The following is a 27251-nucleotide window of genomic DNA, read 5'->3' as shown; positions in this document are numbered from 1 at the left end:
TCAAGAAAAAAAGGCCTTTTTTATTTTTAAGAGGTGGCATTGACTCTTCTGTCTATTTCAATTATCTTCAGTGTTTCATTTCTTTCTAGTTCGGAGTTGACTCTGTAGGGAACAAAAATACCAAAACAACAAAGGTTAACATTAACAGTCATTTTTAAAAGTTCGTATCCTGCTCAAATTGGCTAATGCTAAAAAGACACTCAGTATTCACCAGGTACTTGTCAGCTGGAGTCTGGTAACACATTGAATTAGTCATCTCTTTGGCTCTAGGCATAATTTCGACACAAGTGCTCAGAAGACATACTTGGGGTGATATGGCTGATCCTAGCCCTCATAATAGCATGCTGCCAAACAAAATCCCTCTCTCCACTGTTTGGTGGGCTTGCTACTGCTTGTTAGCAGAGACTGAGACCTGGGCCAACAGGACAGTGGCAGGACAAGAAAAGGTGTGGTGGAAAGAAAACTGCATATACATCTTTAAATCAGTGAATCTCTTTCTTTTCAGAGGCCCCAAAACCTTAGATTTAAGTTAAAAAAAAAGGAACTCAGTGTAGGAACTTAAGCCGTCCGATAAATTTACATGTCAGTCTCTTAAGACTGAGTCCCGGAAACTTCCCACAGTAATGCTTTAGTAGGATCACTGTTGTGAGAAGCTCCAGCTCTTCACACCCTAACCTCATAGAAAGCCCAGTGAGTCACAACTTCACACTACCACACAACTGGTAAAAGCTTATTCCTTTAGGGGACACACAAGTAAGTGCTCAAAGAAGTGGGTAGGCAGAACTAACAAGCTTACGGGGTTTAGGTTTCTGGCAGAAGTAGAGAGTTCAGTAGCTGTATTACAACAACAATGTGGCAAACACTTCTCCAGAGTAACGATGACTTTGCCTATAGGCTCTCCAGATAAAAACCAAACTCCTAGTTCATGTTTTACGGTGCCCAGCACAGCTGATCCACTGGTCTTACTTCTGGCCTTCAGGCACAATGACAGAACACCAGTATGACAAGCAGCCCACCCTGCACTCACCTGTGCTGCTGCAGGCCCAGCAGCACTGATTTCTCTAGCCTTGTCTCGTTGGCTATTGTGAACTGCATGATGTCATCCTGCTGTGTCCCTGACACAGCTTCCAGGGACAGCGTTGCGTACTTGGAGGTGTCTGTTTGCCTGTCATTGCGATCTGCAAAGGAGATCGGGCTTGACGACTCCTCCAGTTGGTGAGGCTCTTCATAAATTAGCAGACTCCTTGACCTCACTACATACAAAGAGAGAAGGCAAAAAGACATGAGAAACAGGCAGGTCAGAGAACAGCCCTGGTTATTTCAGGAAATGGAGACTGTCAGAGCAGAGCTAAAGCTGCAAAGGGCTTTTCTTTCCATAGTGATTAACTGGCAGTTTGATAGCTGAAGAAAGAAACCACAGGAATGGTCCAGGCAGGGATCAGAAAGCCCTAAATTATTCACAAAACAAGAATAAAATTAAATAATCACTCTGATAATATACTGGTTCGTTATAGGTATATAATACTAACACTTTCCAACTCAGTCCTTGGAGTCTGCTGACACTGGCAAAGGAAACACCAACTGATACCAGTTGTGCATTTTAACAGTATGAACATTTCCTATTGAGTAGAAACCCTACTACTTTTCACAAACCACTAGCTTTAGTTCCAGAAGTACCAAGCAAGCTAGTGGGGAAAAGGCTTTGCCCATGTTTATGAGGTCTGCTGCCATCAGCACAGTCTACCAAGCTATCCTTCTTTGTAAAACACAGTTATATATAAAAAAATGGCCAGTCAAGAAACAGAAAAGCAAGAGGTGCTTGAGAAGGGGGTTAGGAATAGGTAGGGAAAAGGTAGGAAAACAAGTGCCAAAGTACAACCAAGCAAGGAGCAAGACTGGAATAGCTGTCACTTACCAATGGAATCTGTGTAGGACTCTGGTGAGGAATGCTGCCTGGGCAACACCATCTTTGTAGCAGAAGGATATGGCCCATAGCTCTGAGAGAAGCTGCCAAAAACTACTGCAAAGCACAGCACCACCATCTGGCAAAGGGAGGATGCAGAAGAGGTAAGTGCACTAGGTCTTGACCCATGTGCACACATCAGAACTAACACTTTATCAAAACAAACCATTTGAGGCCATTTTCATCACTATATACAGGGTCTCTTAGCAAAGGCACATATACAATAGCAATTCAGTGTTTTAAAGGGCACATTTCAAACCTGGAGTTTGTTTTCAGTGTCTGCCACCATTCTGACCAGCTGCCTTATTTACTCAGAAAGTTGAAAAGCAGACAAAGCTGCCATGTGTGTTTTACAGATACTGTCAGGAATTTCCCGATAGGTTACTTCTGCTTGCCCCAGTCTTGCTTCAAAGTGACAGCAAGGCTAACAGATTAGGAGAACAGATTAGGCCTTGCAAATACTTTCCATCAATTTATACCACTTTAGATATAAAGGGAACTCGCTGGCTGAGTATAGGTAGGGAAAAGGGAAATGTTTCATTCTACTAATTTTCTTATCTTGACTACTATTACTGAAATGAACAGAGGTAGATTTACAGCCTCAGTTATATTTTGACTTGGTTGAGCAAGTTTATTTTTACTGGTGACAAAAGAACTGAGCATCAAAAGTCACCTTCGTTTTCATTTTACAACCCTAGACACCATTTCTCACACACAATACTGCAGTAAATAATAAAGTGGGTCACTTGGAGGAGCAGTCCTCCTTCCTTCATCAGTGCAGCACCCAACCAAAAGCACAGGTCCAGTCTCCTCCAGAATTTAGTCCCTTCCCAAGTCTCACCTACCTCAAAATTAATTGTCAAATCATGAAAAGGAGTTTCCCAAGCTGCAAATTTGCAACTGAGAGGCTTTGCAGAGCAAGGGATGTGCCTCTGAGCAATGGAAAGAGATTCTCATCCCCTTACAATTCCCATTATTAGGGACACTCACCATAAGACAGGTCCCTGTCTGTGTGCTAGCTGCCTTACATGAACGGGACACTTTGCCAGCAACCATGGCTTGGAGTCTCTGCAGCTGCTGCAGAAGTGTTCTGGAAAGCAAAGACAACAGACAAGAATCACACACACTGCCCCTCTTGTTGGTTAAATAGCATTTTGTTTCAAATTCCACACCTGGCCAATAATACAGCATTTGTGACAAGGTAGAGATAATTTAAGTCCTCTCCTTGAAATTACTAGCAAGGAATGGTTTTAATTTTACAAAGTTTTTACATGTATTAATGCTGGAACTTTCAAAAAGATCTTTTGTTTTTCCCTCAACTGATGTCCCTGAACACTTTCTTCTTTAGTACTTTTAGAAAGCTCTTGTAAATAAAAATTGTGTTTTCAGTGTTTCTACAAGAAATGGCTCCAGTGAGCACATTAGCAACTGAAACTGCTCTACACACAAGTGACCAGATGCATATACAACCTGATATGTCATGAATTCAGCAGGAGTTTTGCCATTATTTTTAAAGGTGCAGAAGTGAGTTTATAACTGCTCTAGTTGGTGATTGAGGTACCTCCTTTTCTCAAAAAACCTATTTAGTGGTTTGGACCACATGCTGGAACATTTTTAAAGAGAAGGTCTTAAAACTGAACATGGGCACAGACTTCATTTCTCAAATTCATTTATTAAATAAAACACTTTATTGCTATTTGCTAAATCCTCCAGGAGCCGACAAAAACTGCAGATGCTTCAAGTGGCTACTCTGACTGTGTCTTTCAGAGGTCCCAACCACAATGACAATTCTCTTGTGGCTGGAGTCAACAGTCCTAGACCAGCAGGATATTCTTCTGTCTTTCTGGTTGGCTTTTTTCTGCTGTAGCATCAATTACTACATTCAGAATATCACTCATTTAAATGGGAAATTATCTCAAAGTATGATTGCTACAGGGATTTCACAGCAGTTTTCACTGAAGCGTTTTAGCAAATAAGGAACAAACCAAATGCCTGTCCTTGACACAAACATAGTACAATTTTGTACCAAGTTGTTAAATTTGCTGTCCGTTTCCAACTTTACTTGTCACTTCTCCTGTAAGTCTCACAATCTCTTGTGGAGGATACCCCAACAGAACTCCAGGCAACAGTTTTGGAAGCTGTGACGTCAAACGCTAAAGCAAGAGGCGAGGTCAGCATGTCAGAGAAAATAGAAGGATTATTTTAAGATCAAACTGGCTAAAAGCTAATTGTAGGACAGACCCAGAGGTGCCTTCCCAGCTCAATATACACTGGTCTGCCTATTATCACAGATTTTTTTAATCATCAATGCTCATTGCTAATTAGGGCTTAATGAATTCAAGGACTTCAGGAATACATTCTGAAATGAGCACAAGGCATTCTCACAGCACAGATTTATCTGGGCCAGCAGATCCTTCTCAACTTATTAAGGAAGGATGTCTTGCATGCTCTTGAGAGCATGGCTTATCCTGCAACTCTTTAAAAAAGGAAAGCAATACACCTAATTCAATCCTTTACTCTCTATTAGAGAGACCACAGACAAATTAAGAGATATAAACAGTGTCCACAATGTAAATGAGACCATCCCAATTTCCTTCTCCTTTTTGCATCTCTCCCCAGCTCCCCCTCACATCCGCTGCATGGCATGGGGTTCACAAAGACTTGAGTACAAAGTATACATCATTTTCTGGCACAGAACATGCTGCATGCAGTATTCCAACCACGTGCCATGAGCTATGCTATACAGCAGTGCCCTTTTAACCCTGAAATTTCTATGCTATCACAGAAGACTAAACCTTCCCCCCGTTTCAGGCTTGAACCACTGGGCTCAACACAGAACAGCTCTGAGGAATGAGGAGGAAGGAGCTCTCCTCCTCCTCAGCTCTGGGGCTGGCAGCAGCAGCAGCCTTGAAATGCTGATCATTCTTGCCACTTTTGTGGAGGCGTCAGTGAGAAAACAGCTAATGGCTGGTGAGGAAATCAACAGAGAAGAGGCAATTTTCCTTATTTTGCTCATCTCTGCCTTTTTGCGTCCAATTTAAAAAACCTGTTGGGCAGAGTGGGCCCAGAGAGCTGATTCCAAAGCAGTCTCCTTCTGGAAAGTATAATTAGGCAGGTATTCTGAGGTCTCCTGTACGCAGAGGAAGATTCATCCCACACCTCATTTACCAACTACCTTCACATAAAATGCCTTTCTTCCCCAAGTCATTTATCTGTTTGAGCAGAGCTACTGTCTTCTTCTCAACAGACAAGGACTCAGTGTTTGGAGCTGGCAGGATACAGATGCATTTGCAAACTATGAGCAAGAACTAAGGCAAGAGCAAGAAACAAGTCTGATCAGAGATGATACCATGTTATCCTGCCACTGCCAAAATGGAGCACTCCTTGGTGTTTTTATTCTCTATTTGAATCTGGAATGGTGGAAGACTAGAGTCTGAGGTCAAAAGATTCCCAAGGAAAAGCTTTTTACTGGACAGTTGCAGGGATGATCTGGACCAAGAGAGGGAAAAGGGAACAGGGACTGCAGAATAGGGACTTATCATAAACTATGGTGCTCCCTCTAAATAGAAGCAGAAAGACCACAAATGCTTTTAGTGGAACACACTGCCTATGGCTAAGTCCTAACAGGAGAAAATACAAACCCAAGGCAGCATGCTAAGGGGGTTTGCACCCACAGGGATTATTTTCACTGTGTCTGACACATTTCTCAGGGATATTCAATTAGAGGGTCACCTCCGTGGGAGGTGTGAGCGTGTTTTCACGCTTTTCTCTGCCAATGGAAGCACCTCATAGGAAAGCTGTAAAGTGACTGAAGACTCCTGCTCTTCCTTCCACACACTGCCAGCAAATTCACTCTGCCTGTGATGTCTTATTTTCCTGTGCACATTCACATATATTCATCTTCAGAAGAGGCCCTTTCACTACCAAAGTAAGAGCAAGTCAAGGCTTCCCCTCTGCTTCCAGTGACACTGTGATTAAGGAGAGAAAATTTGTCACTCCAGGAAATAGTCACCTGGGAGGCTTCCTCAATTCAATGTTTATGTTTAAAATCCAACATCAATTCAAAGAAAAAAAAAGACATTTTCTAGGGGACATCAAACACTTTATGTTAATCAAGAGTTTTCAGAGAATTGTTCCTACTTTGTGATTCTGATAAGGAGAGAGAAAAATTATTCTGTCTTCTAACTCTACACAGAGATTCCTATTTGTAGGAAAGAGGACAAATCCCAAAGTAAGGTTTTCACCGAAAGACCACTTAAATCCACCATTTTGTTTCACTTCCATTACAAAGAAAATATCCAGCAATTTTCCATGGAAGACGCTTCAGCATGAAAACCAATGTCCTACTGCTTTGAAAACAAGGAGTTGCTCCAGGGCTGCCATGTTTTGTCAACTATTATAAGGGTGGTCTGAAATTAAGTACAAGATATGTCATTGCAACTTAAATCTAGATCCTTCACCCCTTGAACGTGATTTGGTAAAATTACTTCACCAGCCTCAAATAAAGGGACAGCCAAGCAAATCAGTGCAGTCTGGCAGCTTTGGTGCTGATAAACCCTTGGTGGGTCAGAGTGATGTGCAACTTGATCTTTAGATGACTGGGAGCTGCAACAGTTTGGGCAGGAGCATGAGAAATGGGAGAACATCCCATTTGTATTTATAAAGCCACTGCCTTTAAAGGTGCCTGTCATAGTGCAGGTCTACAAAGCTGGTTTGTGTTATTCCACAGTAGCAACTCTAGCAGCTACTTGCATGTATTGTCCATGCATGTCACTCTCAACCTCATCCTATGTCTATCATGTCTCCAAGAAAAGGGATCATCAGTATATAAATCCAGACTCAAGAGAAGCAAAAGTACTTCTCAACACGTTATACACAGCACCAGATATTTCAATACTGTCTTTAAGCCCAAAGAGCCGCTAAACAACGCTGGTGTCAGAGAATGTATTCAACCCTTTGGATGACTGGTAGCCTTTGGTCTTGGTGCCAAAATGTGAGTGGACCAAGCCTTCCTGGTAACTGGGACAAGTCAGTTCAATTCTCAGGGCCAGCTTCTTCTCACACCCTTTGCTTTCTAAGACGGCAGTGCCCACATGTTCAGATGCTACTCAAAACAATCAGACTCCGGCTCACTTGTGGCTACAAGACACAACAGATATGCATGTAATAATGTGCTTCCTTAGTTTTGAGAAAACTGCCTAGGAAGGAACTTGGATGGGTTTCTTTTAAAGGACTGAGTCATACAAACTAGGAGAGGTAACATATGTTAGTGTTCTAATACTAAATCTGACAAAAATGCTGCAGTCACCCACTCACAGTAATGAGAATTAAAAACTCTCCTGCGTCTTGATCCCCAGCCTCCTGCCTTGCCTTTTAAGGTGCATGAATGCCAAGGGAGATGCTCCTGGATGCAATTTTTTTGACCTTTCACATTACATCTTTTCAGATCCAGAATTTCAGGCTAAGGCTGGCTATCAAAGAAGAGTCATCTAAATTTTTTCATGTTACTAAGAGTAATGAAGGAACATTTTTTATCAGAAAAAAATTCTAGTGTTTCCATGGTTTGGAGCCAGATTTTGAAATGCAAGCAGGGTTTCCCTGAAGTCTTAGGTATTTATCTGTGCAAATATGTTCTATATATAGAATAACATGCTCTAAAAATCAGATTACACATACTGAAAGGCAACTGCTATTCAATAGTTGTATGTTTTGGAAATTGCCCTTCATTTCCTCTCAAAACCAGCCAGACTATACAAACATGATACTGACTGACAGCACATAGGTGTTCATGAACTTTTAGGTAAGCAGCTATAGCCCAATTTTCCAACAAGGGAGAAATCCAACTGTGTCTTTATCTGTACTTGAATACATTAACATTTAACATGTAATCACAACTCTTATTTTCCTGTTATCTTTCTTGCACTATTACAATTTTTCACAATGAAAGAACAGGTCTAATGTTTGCGGATCAACTTTTAGATAATATGTTCAATAATTTCTTCATTTTTTACTGCAATGAACACTCGAAGTTACAACTACAGTCAGCTAGTGCTCTGCTTTGGGCATATTAAATAAGATACATGTGTGCATAACTGTGCTACATACTTTGAGAAATAACATCCTAAACATATAAATTTGGGCTTCTGACACAACAAACTGACAGTGCATAATTTTGACCACCACTGCTCTGAACTTTGACTCCTGACTATACATAGAAGATGAAAGTACCAGCTATAGGATGCTGTGAAGACAAGTTCTGAAACATGTGAAAGGTCTCTGGATGTCATGTCAAGGTCCTGTGCAAATACCAGTAAGGAAATGAGACATTTTGAATTCATTGTAAGATGTGGATAATATACATTAAACAAGGGCCTGGAACCATTCTTTGAATGAGACAGTTGCACAGTTATACAGTAAATAAAAAAAGTGGCTCTTTGGGGTTTAAGATGAAAAACCCCTTAATATGGTATGTTACAAAATTGAGGCTTGATGAAAGCAGGCACTTTAACAGCATTGCCATGATTACAAGAATTTCCGTGCAGAGGGAAGAATATCTGCTGCTCTGCAAGAGACTACAGATCAATATCAATGCTATTGCAGAGGGCAGGAAACAATGCAACTCATCCCACATGACCAAACTATGAAGGATCCGGAGATAATATCACTTATCTAAATATTTTTAGAGCATTTAGCATGAAAGAATTAAGATAATCAAATAAGAGAGAGAATGCTAAAGGTCCTTTCTAAAAGGATGGACAATACCAACAAAGCTGTTCTCATAAGTGCTTCCTCAACAACTCAGAGAGGAAAACAGCCGGCCAAATTTATCTGAAATGGGGAGAACAGCTCCAGGCTTGACAACGTGCTGTCCTCAAGTGGATAATCTACAGCTGCATCTTTCCTTAGAGAAGTTGGCTTCAGCACCTTCTGGGACAGATCCTGGGAGAGACATCCCTACTCCACACCTACAGAACAATTCCTGGTTCTTTTATGTGAAACTGTGGAGGACGATACAAGAGGCACAGAAATGGCTTGGCTCTCTTCAAACAAACAGCAGATGTCTTTATGCATGAGCAGTGTGTGGGAGAGGCTCTCCCACAAGTTACAGTGCTACAGGGTCTGGCTCCCTGAAAGTAGAGATTGGATCCAGAGATTAGAAACAACACATGCCACTCAATTAGCAATATATTGGCTGCCAGATAAGCTCTAGGGCCATTTTCCATGATTGTGGGTCTTATCTTCAAAACCCAGCCTCCTCCCACACTTCAGTGTCACCATCACGTTCACTGGTAACATTCAACCATTACTACAAATGCCTCTAAACTAGAAGGTGTTAAGAGTGGGCTTATCTAGTGTCTACTCATCGGAATTTGCCACACTGAGCATAAGCCACGACTGACACTGCACTCTCAGCTAACATCCAATTAAAAGATCAGCTCTTTGACATTTTCTGCCATGTGTCCTTTGAGAAAGCCACCACTGAGTCACCCGCTTCTTCAGAAATGAAGCAAGAAGGTGATTTTCCCCTCCAAATGAAGGAAATTCTGGGGTGTGAGATGGTTAGAAGGGTGCACAATAATTGCAATGACATCTAGTAGTGCAGAGGGAACTAATAAAGACTCTTGACCTTTGGCACTGTAATTTCTGGAAGTGTCATGTTCCAGGTCAAGGTCTCCCGGCAAAATTTCTCTAAATAAAGAGAATTGGGAGAGTTGGACTGCAGTTTTTTGTTTGTTTTGAGTCACTAACTAGCTTCTTTAGAGCTCTTCTGTTGGGCAGTGAAAGAACTCTGAGAAGTGCTAAAAGGTTCCCAAGCACTCCACAGGCTAAGGAGACAGTTTAAGACATGACATCAAAGCCCCCATGCTTTACATCCCACTGCAGTCACAACAACTGGCTCTCCTCATCTTCCTCTGGCATTAACCCCATCAGATACAGCTATTGTTCACATTTCAGTTGATCTCTTAACCTCCAGATTTTCCAGCTTCACTGTAATAACATTGCTATGGTTTTGTTTGATTCCCTTCATACCTTACCTGTTAGTATTCTCCAGGACTTCAACCTTCTTACGCAGCTCACTGTTTTCGTTTGAACAGGTCTCAACTCTGGAGACAGCACAATGAAAGAGGATTGTAAAAAAATCAGTCATTTATTAAAGCCATTGCAAAACAAGCCAAACTTGCTTTCACAGAGAGCTCTGTGATCTTGCCTACATCTTAAAAGATACTACTAGCTGGGGAGCCCCTGCTTACAGTGCTCAAATACATCCCACTAGGTGCAGCTCATTCAGGATGGGCTGTAACTACTTTTTGTCCCTTGAAATAGCATAGCAAAGATCCTGCTCAGACTTTCTCTGTGCATTGGGCCACAGGATAGATACTTTAGAAGTCACAGAACGGGTTATATTTATGTTGTTAGCAAGTGTTTTGTGCAAAGGCACCCAAAAATCCCATGCTTCTGAAATCAGACCCTCAAATTTCAAATTTATGAGGGCTAATAATCCAGGAGACTACAGACAGTGCTCAAGATTGTCCTAAGACAGTACTCATTTCCACATTGTCCCTGGAAATCCCTTAAACTAAAAGAGATTGTAATATAACTAGGCACCTAAGAGGTCCAAGTAAAAATATATGACTCCCAAAAAGACAAATATGACCATTCTGAATAGCTCCAAGAAGAAAAAAGGTAAAGGGAAATAGCTTTGATATCTGTATGCATGGGATGGAATTTCATAAGAGTAACTCTAAGGAAGTGAGACATGGCTATAAAGAGACAAGAAAAAAAAGGGAATTACATCAAGGATATCACCAAAGATGGTACAAGGGTTTTAACAGAACCATCTGGTGAATTGCATAAGAGTAATACTAGAATACTTGTCTCTTGGAAGAAAGAATAATTTGGGATATAAATCACTAACTGGGGGTTTGGCTACTGCTCACTAAGGGAAGCTGATGGGTCACATGCTATTTTCCTGAGTCCTGCTTGTTTTCCCAGGCAGTCCTGACTCACCCACTTCCTATGTCTGTTTTCATCTGCATTAGAAGACAGAATATTCTTACTCCGAATCCACCTTTCCCTGGACAATGCCTATCCACACAGTTGCATGAGGTGAAGGCCAATAGCAGTTGGGTCTTGCCTTATTTAAGGTGTAAAGTGTTTGCTGGCACTGTTAGGCATGTGCTGCAGGCAGGCACAGTTCTGACCCTGGACAAGCAGCAGCCAGGACCAGGGCCTTTTCTCAGTCACAGCCACGAGATGGCAGCTGGCACTCTGTGCACAGAACCATCCCAGCATCCACAGCTGGATCCCTTCCCAGTCCTGCAACTAGTGCTATTGGCCCGCTTGAAACAGGAAGGAGGCTGGCTTACTTTTTTTCCAGACTGTCCATGTATTCTTTCTTTTTTCTTCTACTTTCCTGGGCAGAGATCTAAGGAAAAAGGAAGAAAAACAACAAATATTTGCATGGAGGGGGAAAGGCATAAAAAATGAATTAATAAACTGATAAAAAGCCTCAACGTTATTAGATGCAAGCCTCCGTGTTCTCATTTCTATTCCTGGCAAGCAAAGCACTGACTGGATCTGTTTCCGCATTCTGAAGCAAGACTGCTCCTCTCAGTCATAATAAAAAAGATCATTCCTTGCTAACCTTAAAAAGTAAATCAGATTCATTCTCATCTGGAGATAATATCCTAGGACAAATACTAAAAGATGATCCCAGGACAGTGCCCTCCATTTGGGAGAGGAAAAGTCTGTGAATGTGTTAGAAAGCAGCTCTGCAGACAAAGACTTGGGGTCCTGATGAGCAAGTCAAACATAAGTCAGCAATGTGCCAGCCCCTGTAGCAACAGCGGCCAAACAAATCTGGGCCTCCATTAATGAGATTTAGGTAGCAGGTCAAGAGAAGTGGTTCTTCCCCTCTGTTCAGTGCCTGCAAGGCCACAGTTGAGTACAGCCTGCAGTTTGTGGCTCAGAAACAAATACTTTGGATGCACAGAAGCGAGCCCAGAGGCAGACCACTGCTATAATAAGCCCTCCAGAGCACGTGACATTTCAGGAAAGGCAAAGAAAGCCGGGTTTGTTCAGATTGAAGAAGAGAAACCTAAGGAGGGAATCCTATTGCTGCCTTCAGCAACTATCTCACGTAGCAAAGATGATGTCAGACTCATCTCAGAGGTGTACAGCAAAATGGCAAGAGGCACCAAATACAAGTTGCAGCAAAGGAAATTCCAGTTACACATTAGGGATTCTATTTATCTGTTTTTACCACAAGAGTAGCCTAATATGGGAACACATTGCCCAGAGATGCTGGAGGCTCATCACCCTTTGAGGAAGTAAAACGTGACAGGACAAGTCTCTGAGCAACTTACTCTAAGCTGACCCCGCTTTCCAAGCCAGGAGTTGAACCAGAGGACTTCCAGAGATCCCCTCCAACATAAATGGCTCTGATTCTTTGAAAGTGGTACATAAAATCCACAAGATAATTTCCAAAAATTTTTTAAAAATACATTACAAGACCAAATTCCAATTCAGTGCAGGCAAATTTACACCTCTATCTGCAAAATCAGTAACAGAATATAGTAACCTTCAAAGATGTGATAAAATCTCTAGAACAAGTGAGCTGGCCAGGTTTTAAAATAAGTTGCATTCTTCTCTAACACTAGGCTCTTCCGCATGCCGGAACCAAAAAAACCAAAAAAAACTTGTAGGGCATTTGACAGCCTTGGTATCAACCATTCATTTACAGGTCATTGAATTCAGTGATCAAAAGACTAGTGCACTGAAATACAAAATCATATTTTAAAACAGGAAACAGAAAAGAAAACCTTCATCGCCACGAAAAGAATAGAGGTCTTTGCCTACCATAAGGGCAGGATTGTACTGTTTTTTAAATGGAGCCAAGCCACAGCAACTTGATACCTTGCCTGCTAAATACTCCATTGTTAATGGGTTCAGGTAAATACCTAGACTGAGGCACGCTGTCAGAGTGACAGCCAATTTGATGGATGTGGTTAGGAACAAAGAAAAGCACTTTATTAAAGGACAACTTAACAGCATTCAACAGTACCACACACCACTACTGCAGAATTCTGCAGCATTTTTTAAAATGAGGGACAAGTAGGAATCACCCAGCAAAGCTCACTAACATTTACCTTGTTTTTTATTTTCCTGCGGATTTTCTTTAGCACTTTCTCCTCTGCTTTTGTCAGGGGCAGTTTGGTAGGGATTGGGTAGCCCTCCGCTACCAGTGTCCTCTTCTCCTCCTCTGTCAGGATGAGGGGGCCAGTCCCCTGTAGTTTCTTCAAGGATGATAAAAATAATATGTTACAGTAAGTGCATAGAGTCCTAGGAAAAAGGTTGTTAAGGAAGAGAAGCAGCAGCTTTCCCATTTCAGAGAGGACTGTGCCTACTTGAAGAACAGCCTCTTGCCATTGGGAATGTGTGGAAGACCCTCTAGATAACTTCCACTCAGGGACCAAACCTTTGGGACAGGATTCCCTCAAAACAGTTTTTCTTGGTTGAGCTCTGTACACACTGAGGCCAACAGTAAAACTCTCCTTGGCTCAAACAGGAAAGAGACAAATGAGAAGCACTAGTGAAAATCCCTCCCTAAAGATCACCCTTTGCTTTTGACAAGAAGACAGATGCAGATCTACCAGAGACAGGTTAACCCAGCAGGGCTGGACCCTAAGGCAAAACACAGTCCATGGTGGGATAAACCTAATAACACTATTGAACTCTGTGTCAGCTTAGAGGAGAGGCACATACTGTTCTCTGTGGGAACAGAGCAGACCAGTGAGCAAGAATTACTGGATCTGCAGTTTTGACCAGAGATGAATTCATCTAAAGAACAGCAGAAAGTTAGCAAATCCATGTCAAAACCAGTAATTAAAAAAAAAAAAGAAAAAGAAAAACAGAGAGACACACAGGCAGAGAGATGCTGTAGAAAGCCAGCCCAACTTACATGTGGTGCCGTCAGGAGAGGGGAATTGGACAGTACTGAAGCTGTGCGTGACGCAACTTTAGCCGTGGCTTGTAGCTGGATTGGGCTTGAAGGAGGGAGTGATCTGGCTGGGCTCTGCCCTCCTTCAGAGTCACTGCCATGGCTGCTGGGGGGAGTTGGAGGCAAATGCAGGGGATCCACTGCTAAAGGGCAAGAGAGACGTAATGTAACACAAGGTTTTCAGGTGCTAATTTAAATTGCCACTAGAGCCGCCTCCACCACCACCCCCCGGTTTCCAAGACTAGGAATGTCTGCTAAAAAATGGGTCAAGCAAAAGTGGCAACTTGGAAGACGTTCAGAGCATGCAGGTCTCCAAAGGAGGAATGAAATGCAGCAGCTGTCTTTAGGTTCGACAGACAAAACAGGGCTCCGTGCATATGCTGCAGTCATTTCTACCTACACTTCAGCCTCTTCCTCAAATGATCTGAGGTTTAAGTATAACCTAAAGTACAAGTTCCCTGTTCCTGAGAAACCACATTAACAGAGGGGCTCTGAGCCAGCACACTTTCTCTCCAAAAACAACAGTGTTTTCTAACTCTGCTGTGGATTAAACAAATTGACAGTATTTTTCATGGGAAGAGATCACATCCAAGATGTTAAGTGATAAGGGAAGAGAGAAAGTCTTCCTAAGGACTTGGTTTGGCCCAACTGGGAAGAAGTGACTGACAACCTTGTGATAGTAAAGGCTTCAATGTACTAATGGAGCAGGAGCAGCATAGGCAGCCACCACAGGAACCTCTCTCACGCTGTCCTAAATTCTACTGCACTTCTACACAAAAGAACCTATGCTAGAGTTGGCAAGCAAAGTTCTGCTTATGACCAAACGGGTCTGAACCTACTGCAGATATGTCTCACCTATTCTCCTTGCATGGACAACTTAGCAGATGTCCAAACCAGCCATAATTAAGTCATTTTTTTCTCTTACCTAAATTTACAGCAATTAAATTTTGAAGTAGGAAGATACAGGCTAATTTGCCACCTTCCACTTCTGTTATGCTTTGCAAATTTGAGTTGAAAAGATCAAATGGGTGGTGAGGGAGGATGGAAGAAAAATAGTAACAAAAAAAGCTATAATACTTTTTTTGTCTCACATCTTAACTCTTGCAGTTGCCAGAAGAAGAAACATACTTGAAAAACAGCAAGGCCCTTAATCCCTCAAACTGAGCAATCAGATCTACACCCTGGGTTGAGATATAGCCTCTACCTGCTACATCACTTGCTTCTCTCCCTAGAGCAGTACTATTTACCTACAGAAGTGAATCTACTAACAGAATATCAAGTGTTCCTAACTGAAATGCAGTTATCTGCTCAGATTTCAGGCCAAATATTTGGCTCTTTCAAAGTTTTCTCGTCTTTAACAGATTATGGGCTGCAAAACTGTGTTTAACTTTCAGGGCAAGGATCATTGCTCCTCCTTCCTTACTTATAGCTCAGTGCAAAGAGATCCTGGTTGTTCTTAAAACTAACATGCTACAAACAGATTCACCTAACTTTTATTTTCCTATAAACTCACATCCTTGCTTTTGTATTAGAAGTTAACGGTAAAGTTTCCACTTACACTCTTCATGTTTCCTATGCCTTAGTTGTCTCCTCAAATTGATTTCTTTTCTATCCTAAATAATCCTGTACTTTAAGAATTCGAGCTCCCTTCACTACAATTATTAATACCCTGCAGACAAAAAGGGATCATTTTCTTTGTGATGAACAAGGGAAAAAAAAAAGAAGGAAAAAAACCCCACATAAATGGGTCAGAGAGAGTCTGGCTCTTCAGTAGCCTGAGTTGAATCCCTAGAAAACAATAGCTTCAGCCTGAAGACTAACATGGTGAATGAGGAATCCAAATACTTAATCAGGCTAAAGTACATTTATTGTGCATTCTAGTCAACTCCCCCTGCATTTTGGTTTGGTGTTTAACAGACCTTCCTTAGAAGAGAGGTTCAGGAACTGATCCACTTCATGGGGCTCCAATTTAATCTCTGGAAGAACTTTCTGGGTCAGTGGTTTCATCTAGAAAAGAGACATTAACAGCATGAAAACCCAAAGTACACATCTTAAAAATCTTAATAGAAGGACACAAGGATTACTTCTCCATAAATGGAGAGGTTTCCTCTCCTCCTGCTCTGCTACAGGCAAAGCTTTAACTTCTTTACAGAGTTTGCTAAACCAGGCTACAGAGAATACTGCCCTGACTACTCCCACTATGGCTTTTCTTACTACTATATTTAGCTAAATAAAAAGATTACGCCTCAGAGATGACATTTCAGACTGAAAGCTAGCAGGCAACCCACTCAAATTACTTCTCTTAGCAACAGAGCTGCTGCTAGGATCTGCCGGACTGCACAGTCTGCTTGAGCAGGGACAGAAACACCCCTGGGAGTGGGGGAAAGCCTGTTGAAGGCCATTGTCATCTGGGAGCAAGAGCACGGTGCCAGTCACTGAGCACCAGGTTGTCAGACCCAAGTTCATTTCACAGTGTGGAGGAGCAGGAAAATAACAGTCAGAGCTGACTGAAGTTGGGAAGACACCTGGTTTGCCCCACTGACAGGGGTGGGGCACCAGGCTGCCAAGCTGCTGCCCAGAGTCTGTCTGTGTGCTACAGTCCCAGGCTCAAGGAAGTCATTCTGGCACATCAGCATGTTAACTGCAGCTGAAATCTCTCTCAGTAACATGTATAAATAATCTATGCAATAGCAATGAGCCACCAGCTAGTCCCAGAACTCCTTTGCAAGTCACGGCATCCCAAGCTACAGCAGGACTGCGTACCGGGAACAGAATATTCAGACTAGAAGAGGATTACGGGAAACTTGTGTTTAATTTTTTTCAGTTTCTCATAAAATAATTTCTGTTGCATGTATTTCTGATCCATGTCCAAGTGGAAACATTTATTTTCAGCATTTACCAGTTCCATCCAGCCTGGACAGATATAGCAACCTTGGGACTGAGAACAGTCATGCCCCTTCCTCCACTGACTGGGGACCCTGGTGAGCTATTAGCTGCTGCAGTTCATTCTTCTTAACCCAACCACAGCCAAACTGAGTACTTTAGAATGCCCACTGGCTCCTCCAGCTGTGGCCAGAAAGGCATTACAAAGCTCCTCATGAGGCAGCAGCCTGAAATGTCAAAGCTTCACAGATCTGGCAAAAGTAACTTTGCAGGCAAACAGGGAAACTCTCCAGTCAATCCAAACAAGGAGTCTTGTTCTGATTAGGGGAAGGCTCAGCAGCACTAGAGCAAGTTATTATTAAAGACACTTAGCTTGTCACAGGCTTGACAGAGCAAATGGATTAGTGAGTTCAGGTGTAAAAGGTTCATCAGAAATTGTTTAAATATTTTCAGAAATCCAAGAGCCCCAGGCTTTGGGGCTAGCATAGAAGACAAAGTTGTGCATCTGACCATTAAGACCTGAAGATGCAGACAATGTGTTTTGAAACACAAGCTCTTACAGCAGTAGGGGGACACCAGCAAACACTAAAAGCCATTAAAGCAGACTGCAGTGTGCACTCTGAACTGCCAAGCTTTGGCACCAAGGAGGCTACACTGCTATGCAGTCTTAGGAGAACCTACAGCTAATTGTGCAGAGAGGAGAACAGGAAGTGTGCAAGTACCAGGGCATCTGTCTGTAGTTCAGGTCGTTCTCCCTCCAGTGATGTGGCCGTGACGGTGAGGCTGACGGAGGGAGCGAGGCCTGATGTCTCGCACAACCCTGGCTCAGTCTTTATTGATGCTGGAGTGAACTCTGTAGCCAGACACCATTCCTCATTTTCCAGGTCACCTGCCAGGGAAGGAAATTGGACACCACATGTTTAGGTCAGAGACAGAAAGACTACAAATGAAAATAATGTCATTCCTCCTCCAGAGAAGGGAAACAAACACAGAAGACATTTTAGTCTATCAACAAAACTCTGCCCTTGCTATTCAGCTCTCAGTCAAAGCAGACAACCATGCCGTTTCAGGGCTGTAACCTAATCCTAGCCCCAGGATACACAGAGGAGCAGCGAGGAAAGACTCAGAGCACTAATCACTGTACACTGCTGAAAGCTGCTAATGCACAGCAAAACAAGACCAAATAAGCCACTGGGTAAAGCAGCCAGGGAGCCATGTCCTCAACACACTAATGCCTGCTGACTCAGTTTTATTCCTCCTAGAGATAGCCTTTAGCCAGACTTCTTCTACTGTTTGCAATCATCAAATAGCTTAAATGGCAATATTATACTTTTAAGAACAAAGTACTTTCACATTATCACCTTCATTTTTCTCCCCTCAAGGATTCATTTAACAAGTGTAAAAGAGGATATAGGCTTTGGTGACTTCACAGGAGCACCAGTGACATGGTGATCATGCTAATTTCCTCCCCAAAGCCTCTGGGAAGTCACAGCAAAACAGGCATCACACAGTGGCAGAATTGTCCCCTAACTCCACTTACTGCAAGTTCACTAATCAGAAGAAAGTCATGAAACTTTTTTCTGGACAAAGCTGAAAGGTTGGCCTTGCACTGCCAAGAACTTGAAGAAGGTTGGCTTGGTAGGTTTAGCTCCCCATTTCCATTCATGAAGCAGCCACTGTTTGACTTGCTGAGAAGGGATTTACTTTCCCAGGTCTGACATATGACAGAGGATCAAGAATTCAAAAAGACTCAACCTTTACAACAATCCCACAAGGCTATTAACAACCTCTCTTAAAATTGTAAAATAACCAAATGCATTTTTGGCAGTTGCAATTCTGCCTTTAAAACCTTCCAATTCCAACTGCTAGAGTTTAGTTATGTAAGTTCTTTTCTCTTGCAGAAGAGAAAAGCTCTGCACCAGCAGCACTATATCTCAAAAGCATGTGGCACAGTTCTGTGAGAGTTGTGAGAGGCATGTCCATTAAATCAAGCAGCTGAAATCTGAAGGTAAACATACATAAAAGAAAACAGAGTGCTGATCTTTCTTTCAGCGCTTTCTACTGCCTTCATACAGATCATTTACCAAATATACAAAATCAGAACAGAGAGCAAGTACACAATGTAGGGCTAGTAAACAGAAACAGAGCTTTGAATTAACTGCACGCCGCATCAACGTCCTGGGAGGCAGCCACGGTGCTGTGGCTGTGCCACCAGTATTCTGCAAGGCTGACAAAAGGCCCTTCACATCTGAGTGCATCAAGCTGGTGAGATGTCAACAGAGTTCAGCTGCAAGCAGGTAACAAAAATAAGAGTGGGCTTACAGCCTCTGTGCTGCTGTGTGTCCTTGCTATTAAGACCACACACACACAGAGCACACAGGCACTGGGTAGATACTGGGTGACTGGAAGGAGGAAGAAGAATGTACATCTCCAGTGCTAGTAATTACTTTGTGGTGGGACCTAACCTCCACCACTGGCAAGGAAGGAGGTAATTTGAGTAAAGACACACCAAGGAATTAAAAACAAAAAATAAGTATCCTGTAATCAGAAGCCTCATGAACAGCAAGCTCATCTCTGCCAGAAGTAACTGTAGAGCAAGAGCTAAACACTGTATTTAAGTATCTGGAGAGCTTATTCCCAAAGCTTCCTGGAAAATGCAGAAATGCAAAAATAGAAGTATTTTTTGAAAAAAAAAATAAAAGGGTATCACTGTCTAAATATTAACTCAGGAGAAAGGACGTTGCTCTACGTCAACCATCCTTGAGTCTCTCTACTCACAAACATGAGAGCACAGCTCCCTCTCTGCTTGCTGTGTGTCCATCATTCAGGTAATACCTTTAAAGTGGTATCTGCCTGAGAATCCAGAATCCCTTGGTCAATGCAACTTTCAAATGCCTGTTTGGATAACTTCTGTCAAAACTTCCCCCACATCATGATGTGCAGAGCCTCCTCTTGCACCTCTGGGTCAAGCTACACCCATGGCAGCATCATCTTCTGTAATCTACTTTAAGCTCCCTTTGGGAGGGAAGGCTAGGGATAAAGGAGAGCTATCAGCGAAGCCAATAATTAGCCCTGAACTTTCCCAAATTTGTATCATCTTGCAAGAAGAGAAATCTAGCCATGGGTGACCAGAAAAACAGGGCATGTCCTCTAAGGCTTCACTTTATGATGTTTACCACCTCTAATCCCCAGGTTCATCACAAATATTCAGCAGCTCTAAGACAGCAAGATATGCTGGCCTTCAGCTAGTCATTTGACTCCTCTGGAAGCTGATTTTGCTGATTAACTTGACATCCCTGCCATCATCATTTAGATCTGCATAAACTGCTCAGAGTTATTCTAGGCTTTAAAACCAGTCTAACCAGTTTGTAGGGTTACAGATGGTTTCCAGCGACAGCAACACACTGTGTTTAACACTGAGATAACTCTGAAGAACTGCATCTGACACTTTTTTGACACTGCCTCTTATGATGCACAGTGACAGCTCTCATTCCAGATGAACAACCCTGTGAAAGAAAAGGACAGAGGACTGGTCAAATCCCACCTTGATAATCCTCTGTCCCCACTTTTTCCAAGGCCCTGTTGCACGCTCACTATCATAGTGTTGTGCGACAAGTTACTTTCTTTTGACATGTTCCAGCTTCCAAAGTCACCAACGATCTCTCCTCTGCTCCAAGAGAGCTGCAAAGACATTTCCCACTGCCCTTTCTACTCTTCCTGAGCACAGCAGATTGACATTATCTGAAAATCTTAGTTTACTCTTATAATTCTTCATTTATTCTTATAAGAGTTTATTCTTAGTTTATTCTTATTATAATACCTTATCATCTTAGTCTACTCTGCCAAGAACTGTACAAGCAGAGCAGTGGCAGCCCTTCTCCCAAAGCCCTTGAGAATACTGCACAAAACCAGAAAAATTCAGGCAAAGAGGAAAAATTGAGCAGGGTAATAGATTACTGGTCATACAGAGAGGTACAGCACATACTCCAAGACAAGAGTATTTCTGATACAGGGTTATGGAGAACTATGTGGGAGGTTTCATGGAATAATGAGAACAAGCAAGAAGGTACATGTGAAATACTGAAATGAAAGGACAACAGAGGCTGGCTCAAGGGACCCACTGGAGGAAAAGGGAGGGTCCAAGCAAGGCATGCTGTGGGAAGAAATTAGAGGTGTTTATATTTGACATGATCCAGGAAATACACATGAACTATTAAGGCAGAATCCAAAACAAGAGGCTGAGAAAATAATCTCCATGATGGTATGTATTCAAACAGATATGAATAAGGCAACACTGCATCCTCTAAGGTGAGGCAAAATACACTGCAAGTCATTCAGACAGAGAGAGAAGAAAGCCTCAACAAAAGATTTATCTATCCAAATGGCCAAGAAAACAGACATCCTAAATATTGTCACTTCGACTGTTAAAAATCTCCTCTCAGGCTTCAAAACACAGACTCCAAAGTCCACTGTTGAACAAGTGAACTGTCTGTCAGTTCCCTTCCCAGGTGAGGTTTCCTGCGAACCTCAGAACTCTACCATGCAATGGCTGTTTAGATGAGAATCATTTCCCCTTTACCTACCCTTTCATAAGTCCATGAATGCTAGGCATTTTGGCATGTGGAATATGTAATTTAAAGAGTCTACACAGTACTTACCAAAATCCCAGCTAACACTTCTATGTGCAATGCACTGGTAATTAAATTGCACATACAGATGATGTTAACTGAACATTCATGTTGCAAAGCACCCAGGTATTAAGAAATACTTATGAATGTTTAACTCAGTGTCCTTTTGCACATCACATACACATAAAAATAGGCATGTTTTAATAATGTGATGAAACAATTTCTCTACAGAACTCATGCCTTACCCAAAAAGCAGAATGCATGGCGCTCCAGTAATTGAGGAGATATTCCATGTTTTGTTATTCTCACTGTCTCACGCATAACCTCATCTCTCCTTTAACAAAATTCATATTTTGTTCCCACAGGGCTATTTAATCCCCTCCCAGGGAAATGCTCCATCAACCTGAATTCATTTCCACAATGGTCCTGAAAATTCAATTGAGACATGGAGAGATTAAGGCCAAAAAGTAACTAGGAATTTAAAATGGCCAACTGGAGACAACTGGAATTGAATTTTTCAGATGATTTAGCACTGTTATTATACTTGATCAAAATACAGTATGCATTGAGCTTTTGGGTTCAGCTGTGATCATCTACCACTGCTGCAAGTTAAACATCAGAGTTTCAAATCACACATCCAAAAACCCCATTCATCACAGCACCCCAGGGTTTGTGACACATGCATCTAAAATCTCCTGTATCCAAGCCTAAAATTACATTTCTCCAGAAAGCTTTTTTGTGCTTCTTCTGTCATCAAGCTTGTCCCACTTTTCCTGCAGTCTTATTTAGCATGCATCTTCCACTATTTTCTTTTTTTTTTTTTAAAGGCAGAAGCCTTACAAACCGCCAAAGTTAAGTTCAATCAGTGTATTGAGCTAAGTTCTCATTGATAGGAAAAACTTCAAACATGTCCTCTTCTTTCCCAGCTGTACTCATCATGAGTCCAGCTTGGTCCCAGGTATGATATGCAATGTGTTGTGAGATGCCATGTATGTGGGTGATAATGCAAGAGATGAAACTCCAAATGGGACGTAATTCCCTCGGTACTGTAGGTGTAAGCATTGCATGCTGTGCACATCTTCAGCAAGGTGTCCAAACAGACTCTTTCTGTCCTCTGTCTTTACTTCAGAGGTCCTAATCCTGTCCCAGGTTCCACCATCTGCAGTTAAGATGGGCAATGCTCATAAGATCTACTCAACATACCACAAGTGGACTTTTCACTCCCCTTCCTCCAGATCACTACAACCAAAAGGGAAAAGATGATGCAATATTTTGCACAATGAATGTTTCAGAGCTCTGAAGTCCGTTATGAAGACTGAGTTATTCACATGTGCTTGGCTTTAGGTACAACAGATCCAAGTCAACTTCTACGCTGCACACCTCATACATTATAATGATGATTTCCATCAGAAATGTGCTCCTCTAAGCATCACAGCTGTAGCAATAATCAGTATGTGTAATTTAGGCATGTGTGAAAAACACACAACCAACAATGGCTGTGTTTTTACGTCAGAACTAATATATGCCATTCCTGTGTTCATAAAAAGAATTTTTAATACATCTGTATTTATATATAGATATAACAAATTAGACATAGTCTCTTAACATCACCATGTGCAGCTTTCTAGGATACTCATATTTCTCTGAAGAACTGCAACATTTTGCTTCTTTCCTTCTTCCATGGGCATATTATGGAAAGGCAGGTTAGAAAAAGTGGAAAATAAGCTCAAAAATGCTTACTTCAACTGTACAGGGTTTTTTTTAAGAGTTCCCAGAAAGTTTTGCTTTCCTTTTTTAACTATTTCTATCCAAATAATTCTTCAGTCTTGTCCAACATGCCACCTCCTTTCCTGAGAATAAGTAAATCTTCTCCAACATTGACTACATTTCATCCTCTCTGACAGATGTACAGAGAAACAGAGCTTACAAAATAACTAAAAAGATCTACCCTGCTCCCCACATTCTTTTCAGCACTGTTCATTAGAGTTTAACAGAGACACTTACTGGATAACCAAGTTGCATCAGTGAGTTACTGGGCATTTTTAAATAAATGAAATTAATGGTGCACTCTGTATCTCACCCTCACCCCTCCCAAGTACAGAGAGTGCAAGTATTCAGAGAAACAACATGGTTTTCCACCTTTCTTTTACCCTGCAGTAAAAAGTAAGATAGCACCATTATGTAAACAACCCACATGAGGAGTGTACCACTGAACCTCATCTTGAAGTGGAGAAAAGCCCATACCACCATTACAGATTAACGTCACAAAAAACAGATGCATGAACTAAACAACATTTCAAACAAGCGTGCAAGCAAGACCTGCAGAATTATCAAGGGATATCCTTATCTGTATAAGCAGAATGAAGAGGCAGCTTTTGCACCCTCCTTGAAGTTCACTGTCCAAGCAACAGATAAAACAGCTTAGAGAAAAACAAAACTGAAAACTTAAGAAGACCACAACAGACTACTGGTCAAAGTGCTCTGCACAGGTATCAGAAGAGCCATCTCTGAACAGGGTAATGTGGGAAGTTCCCTAATGAGTCAAACTGTTCTCCAGCCAAGCACATTTAAATAATCTCCCTCTTCAGCTGTGTTACAGATTAGATCAACAGGGCTTCAACTAATTCCTTTTGGTCCATGGCAGACCTTACACCGTCATCATGAACCAAGGGCTCGGATGCACAGCACACCTGGCTTCTGCACAGCCGCGCCATGCACAACCGTATGCAGTCTCAGGCTCAGCTCATCCCATGTTAATAACACGCTTTGATTCAGATGGTGTTTAAACTTGCACCAAGGGTCCACGTTTGCAAAGTTATACCTTGGACAAGAGTACGGTCCTTGCCTGAATCCCACCTCTGAGGTTGGTGCCTCTTTACATCTAGCAGAAGGATCCAAGGGTGCTCACCAGCCCTACACCACAGAAGTACAGCTGCAAACTGGGAGCCAGCTAACTGCAAGGGGAAAACACCTCTTGGAAGAGGTCCACAAGTTGTTTGTGGGGGAAATGACTGCTCACTGTCGGCAAAATCACTCCACCATCTGCTGATGCACAGGTTTTGGGCATGCTGCTAGACATGCCACTTGCTGGGAAGGAAGTTCAGTGTCCCCAGCTCTGCAGTCTGAGCCTCTCCAGCCTCCCAAAAGGCAAGTTGGACCTTTCTGGAGGAACAACTGTCTCCTTGTCTTTCCCCTGGGGTAGAATGGTCCTCAGTGCCCAGCTCTGGGCTCGCATAACACCCCCAGGCAGACACAAGCCTTGTTCATCATGCCTGAAATGCTGAGCTCCAATGCCACTACCGCTCCCCCTCTCTCCTTCATGAGGTGAGAGCCCACATTCATTGACAAACAGTTTCTCTCACAGATTTTCCAGAGGGCATTTCCCCCTCCCAGCGTGCACACACACTCCCACCGCAAATAATGAAACTGAAGCCCTCAAAACAGCTTCGACACAGGGGATACTGTTTGACTACCAAACATTGAGGTCCTTTTTAAAGTGCCACAAAGGGAAAATTAAATAAAGGGGCAAAGATCAGCAGCAGCAATAGACAGTAATCACAATGCAGCAGAAATAGCTTTTCTCCTAACAAAAGATCATCGCTCATATCGACATCCCCTCTGCATGGCATGGAGTTCATCTAAAACCCACAATCATTTCTATCACTACCAAAGTTATTAAGATAGAAACAAAGACATATTGTTCCTTCCATACATAAACAAGGGTCAATATCCTCTTTCCTGTGGAGAATGTGACAATTTTCAGTCCAAAGCACCTTGTCATGTAAAACCAGCCAGATGTCTTGGGGTTACAGGTTCTGCTTTAACCTCCCTTCAGACTAACACTACATAAGCATAGTTGGGATACAGTCCCTGATGGTTCTTAATTATTTTGCTCAGGGGTTGAAAACTGTTATTTTTATGGCATCACCCTTCATATATATATATATGGGAGTCAGGCACAGACTGACATGGTAGCTGGATTTACAGCCTTAAAGTTCGATACCATTAAATGTCCTATAAAAGACTATGATTTTTTTTTAAGGTATATGACAGTTATCCACAGAAGTACTATCTTCAAATAAAATAGTTCTCTCTCACAGGTCTGGATTCTTCCACTCACGCCCCACGCAGATGTTGTGAAGGCATATCTGTGTTGTGGCAGCCATCAGGCTTCAACACACATTAAATGGACTCGATGCTCACAGCGCATCACCAAGTGAGCATGAGCTCTCAGTGCAACACTACAGAGAGAATGAGATCACTGGTTTCACAAACAGCAGGACTGGAAATAGGAGGACTATTCCCCTAATGTGCATCATGTGGGAAACTATTCCTGGGAAATCAGCTCCTGCAGTCACTTGACCAAGTTCTGAAAAGGAACTGCAAATGTTCCTGTGTTGAGAAAGGCACTGCAATAGCTCAAAGTCTAGAAGATACCACCTCCCTTGGGAAACACCAAGGAAGTGCAGTTCATTTAGACTGCATCCAACCAGAAATCAGGAGGGAACTTAATCACAGCCTACAAACACCTAGGGAAAGAGGTTTCTGAGAGCTGATGGTTCTTTAACAGGAACAAAGGGTATACTGAGCTCTCATATATGTGGAACTGGAAGCTAAAGGAGGTCAGACTGCAACTAAAGTTGCCAATTATTAACAGTAACCATAAGTAAGCACCAAAATGCCCACCTCTAAAACAAAAGTGACATTTTTCAGACACACTGCTGCTCAAGTAGAAGTTACAAGATTGATGCAGAGTGACCTACTGAAACTTTGGACCTTGGACATATAAAAGTTCAAAAGCCTTTTCATACTTTAGTATGAATTTAGTTGCTCTCCTACAGAGTTATTCACATACAGAGCAATGTTTCAGGCACATGGTGTGATTCTTGGGCTGTCCTGCACAGGGCTAGGAGTTGAACTTGATGATCTTGATGGGTCCTTTCCAACTCATCATATTCTATGATTCTATCACTTTAAATCGGCAGATGCTGACAAGGACTGACTGCTACATTTCCACATAAAAATCACCCAAACACACACTATCCCCACTAAACAGCTTTCTCCCCATTTCCTAAACAAACACATAAAAATAATAAAAATTATACAGGAAAAAAGTTGCAGGAACGTGCTCTCAAAAATTATAGTTTGGCTTTGACAGCAATTTTTCAAAGTACAAGTGAATTTCTTTGTTCAGTTCCATTTTCTTTGAAGTCAGGGCAGAGGAGGTTCCATTTTCATTGTTCATATTATATTGATTCAGTATTTGGTGAAAAACAAAAGCAGGACAATGCATCTCTCTCTATATAGGTTATATAAAAAAATAAAATTAGTATATATAAGATAGCCTACTATAAATAGGCTATATTATGACATACATATACACCACATATAGACACGTATATTATGTGTGTGCATATATATGTACACATACAAAATGTAGGAAGACAAACCTGAGCCTCAAGCCCACAGGTGTCTCTATGCAAAGAGACAGCACGTGACACTGATTACTGCTTGTGGACTCCACACACAAGAAAGCATTTTCGTGTACACAGTCCTGCCTGAAATGAGGTCTGGATTCATTGCTGAAGGGCTACTTGCACTGGAGAAGTGGGAGCCACATACAATGATTTTTGGGGTTTTGTTTGGTTGGTTTTGGTTTCTCGTTTATGTTTTTCTTTTTCAAACCACGTAGGGAGATGGAGTTGAAGTTTAAAAAGAAAATTCAAGCTTTAAAAGCACATTACAGGAAAGCATAACCTCAGCAGTAAAAAACCCA

At 42.0% G+C, this 27251-nt stretch overlaps 1 protein-coding gene across 2 annotated transcripts in view; it reads right to left on the bottom strand.

The window, feature by feature from the left end:
* CREB3L2 (cAMP responsive element binding protein 3 like 2) overlaps window positions 1-27251 on the bottom strand; it is a 77390-nt gene continuing 50139 nt past the window's right edge. The window contains exons 3-12 of one of the 2 annotated variants that reach the window (XM_027680568.1): window positions 17570-17736; window positions 15884-15971; window positions 13926-14107; window positions 13114-13260; window positions 11332-11390; window positions 10000-10068; window positions 2954-3053; window positions 1916-2042; window positions 1028-1253; window positions 1-102 (exon numbers count right to left, since the gene is read on the bottom strand). In XM_027680568.1, the coding sequence (XP_027536369.1) occupies window positions 27-102; window positions 1028-1253; window positions 1916-2042; window positions 2954-3053; window positions 10000-10068; window positions 11332-11390; window positions 13114-13260; window positions 13926-14107; window positions 15884-15971; window positions 17570-17736 (1241 nt within the window). In that variant the 3' untranslated portion in view covers window positions 1-26. The remainder of the gene's footprint in view (window positions 103-1027; window positions 1254-1915; window positions 2043-2953; window positions 3054-9999; window positions 10069-11331; window positions 11391-13113; window positions 13261-13925; window positions 14108-15883; window positions 15972-17569; window positions 17737-27251) is intronic. The other variant, XM_027680569.1, reaches the window with a different exon arrangement.

Source organism: Neopelma chrysocephalum, unplaced genomic scaffold, assembly GCF_003984885.1.
Source record: "Neopelma chrysocephalum unplaced genomic scaffold, ASM398488v2 Primary Assembly neopelma1_59, whole genome shotgun sequence".
Lineage (NCBI taxonomy): Eukaryota > Metazoa > Chordata > Aves > Passeriformes > Pipridae > Neopelma > Neopelma chrysocephalum.
The sequence above is the reverse complement of the archived record's forward strand: the minus strand, read 5'-3'. Positions and strand labels throughout refer to the sequence as shown.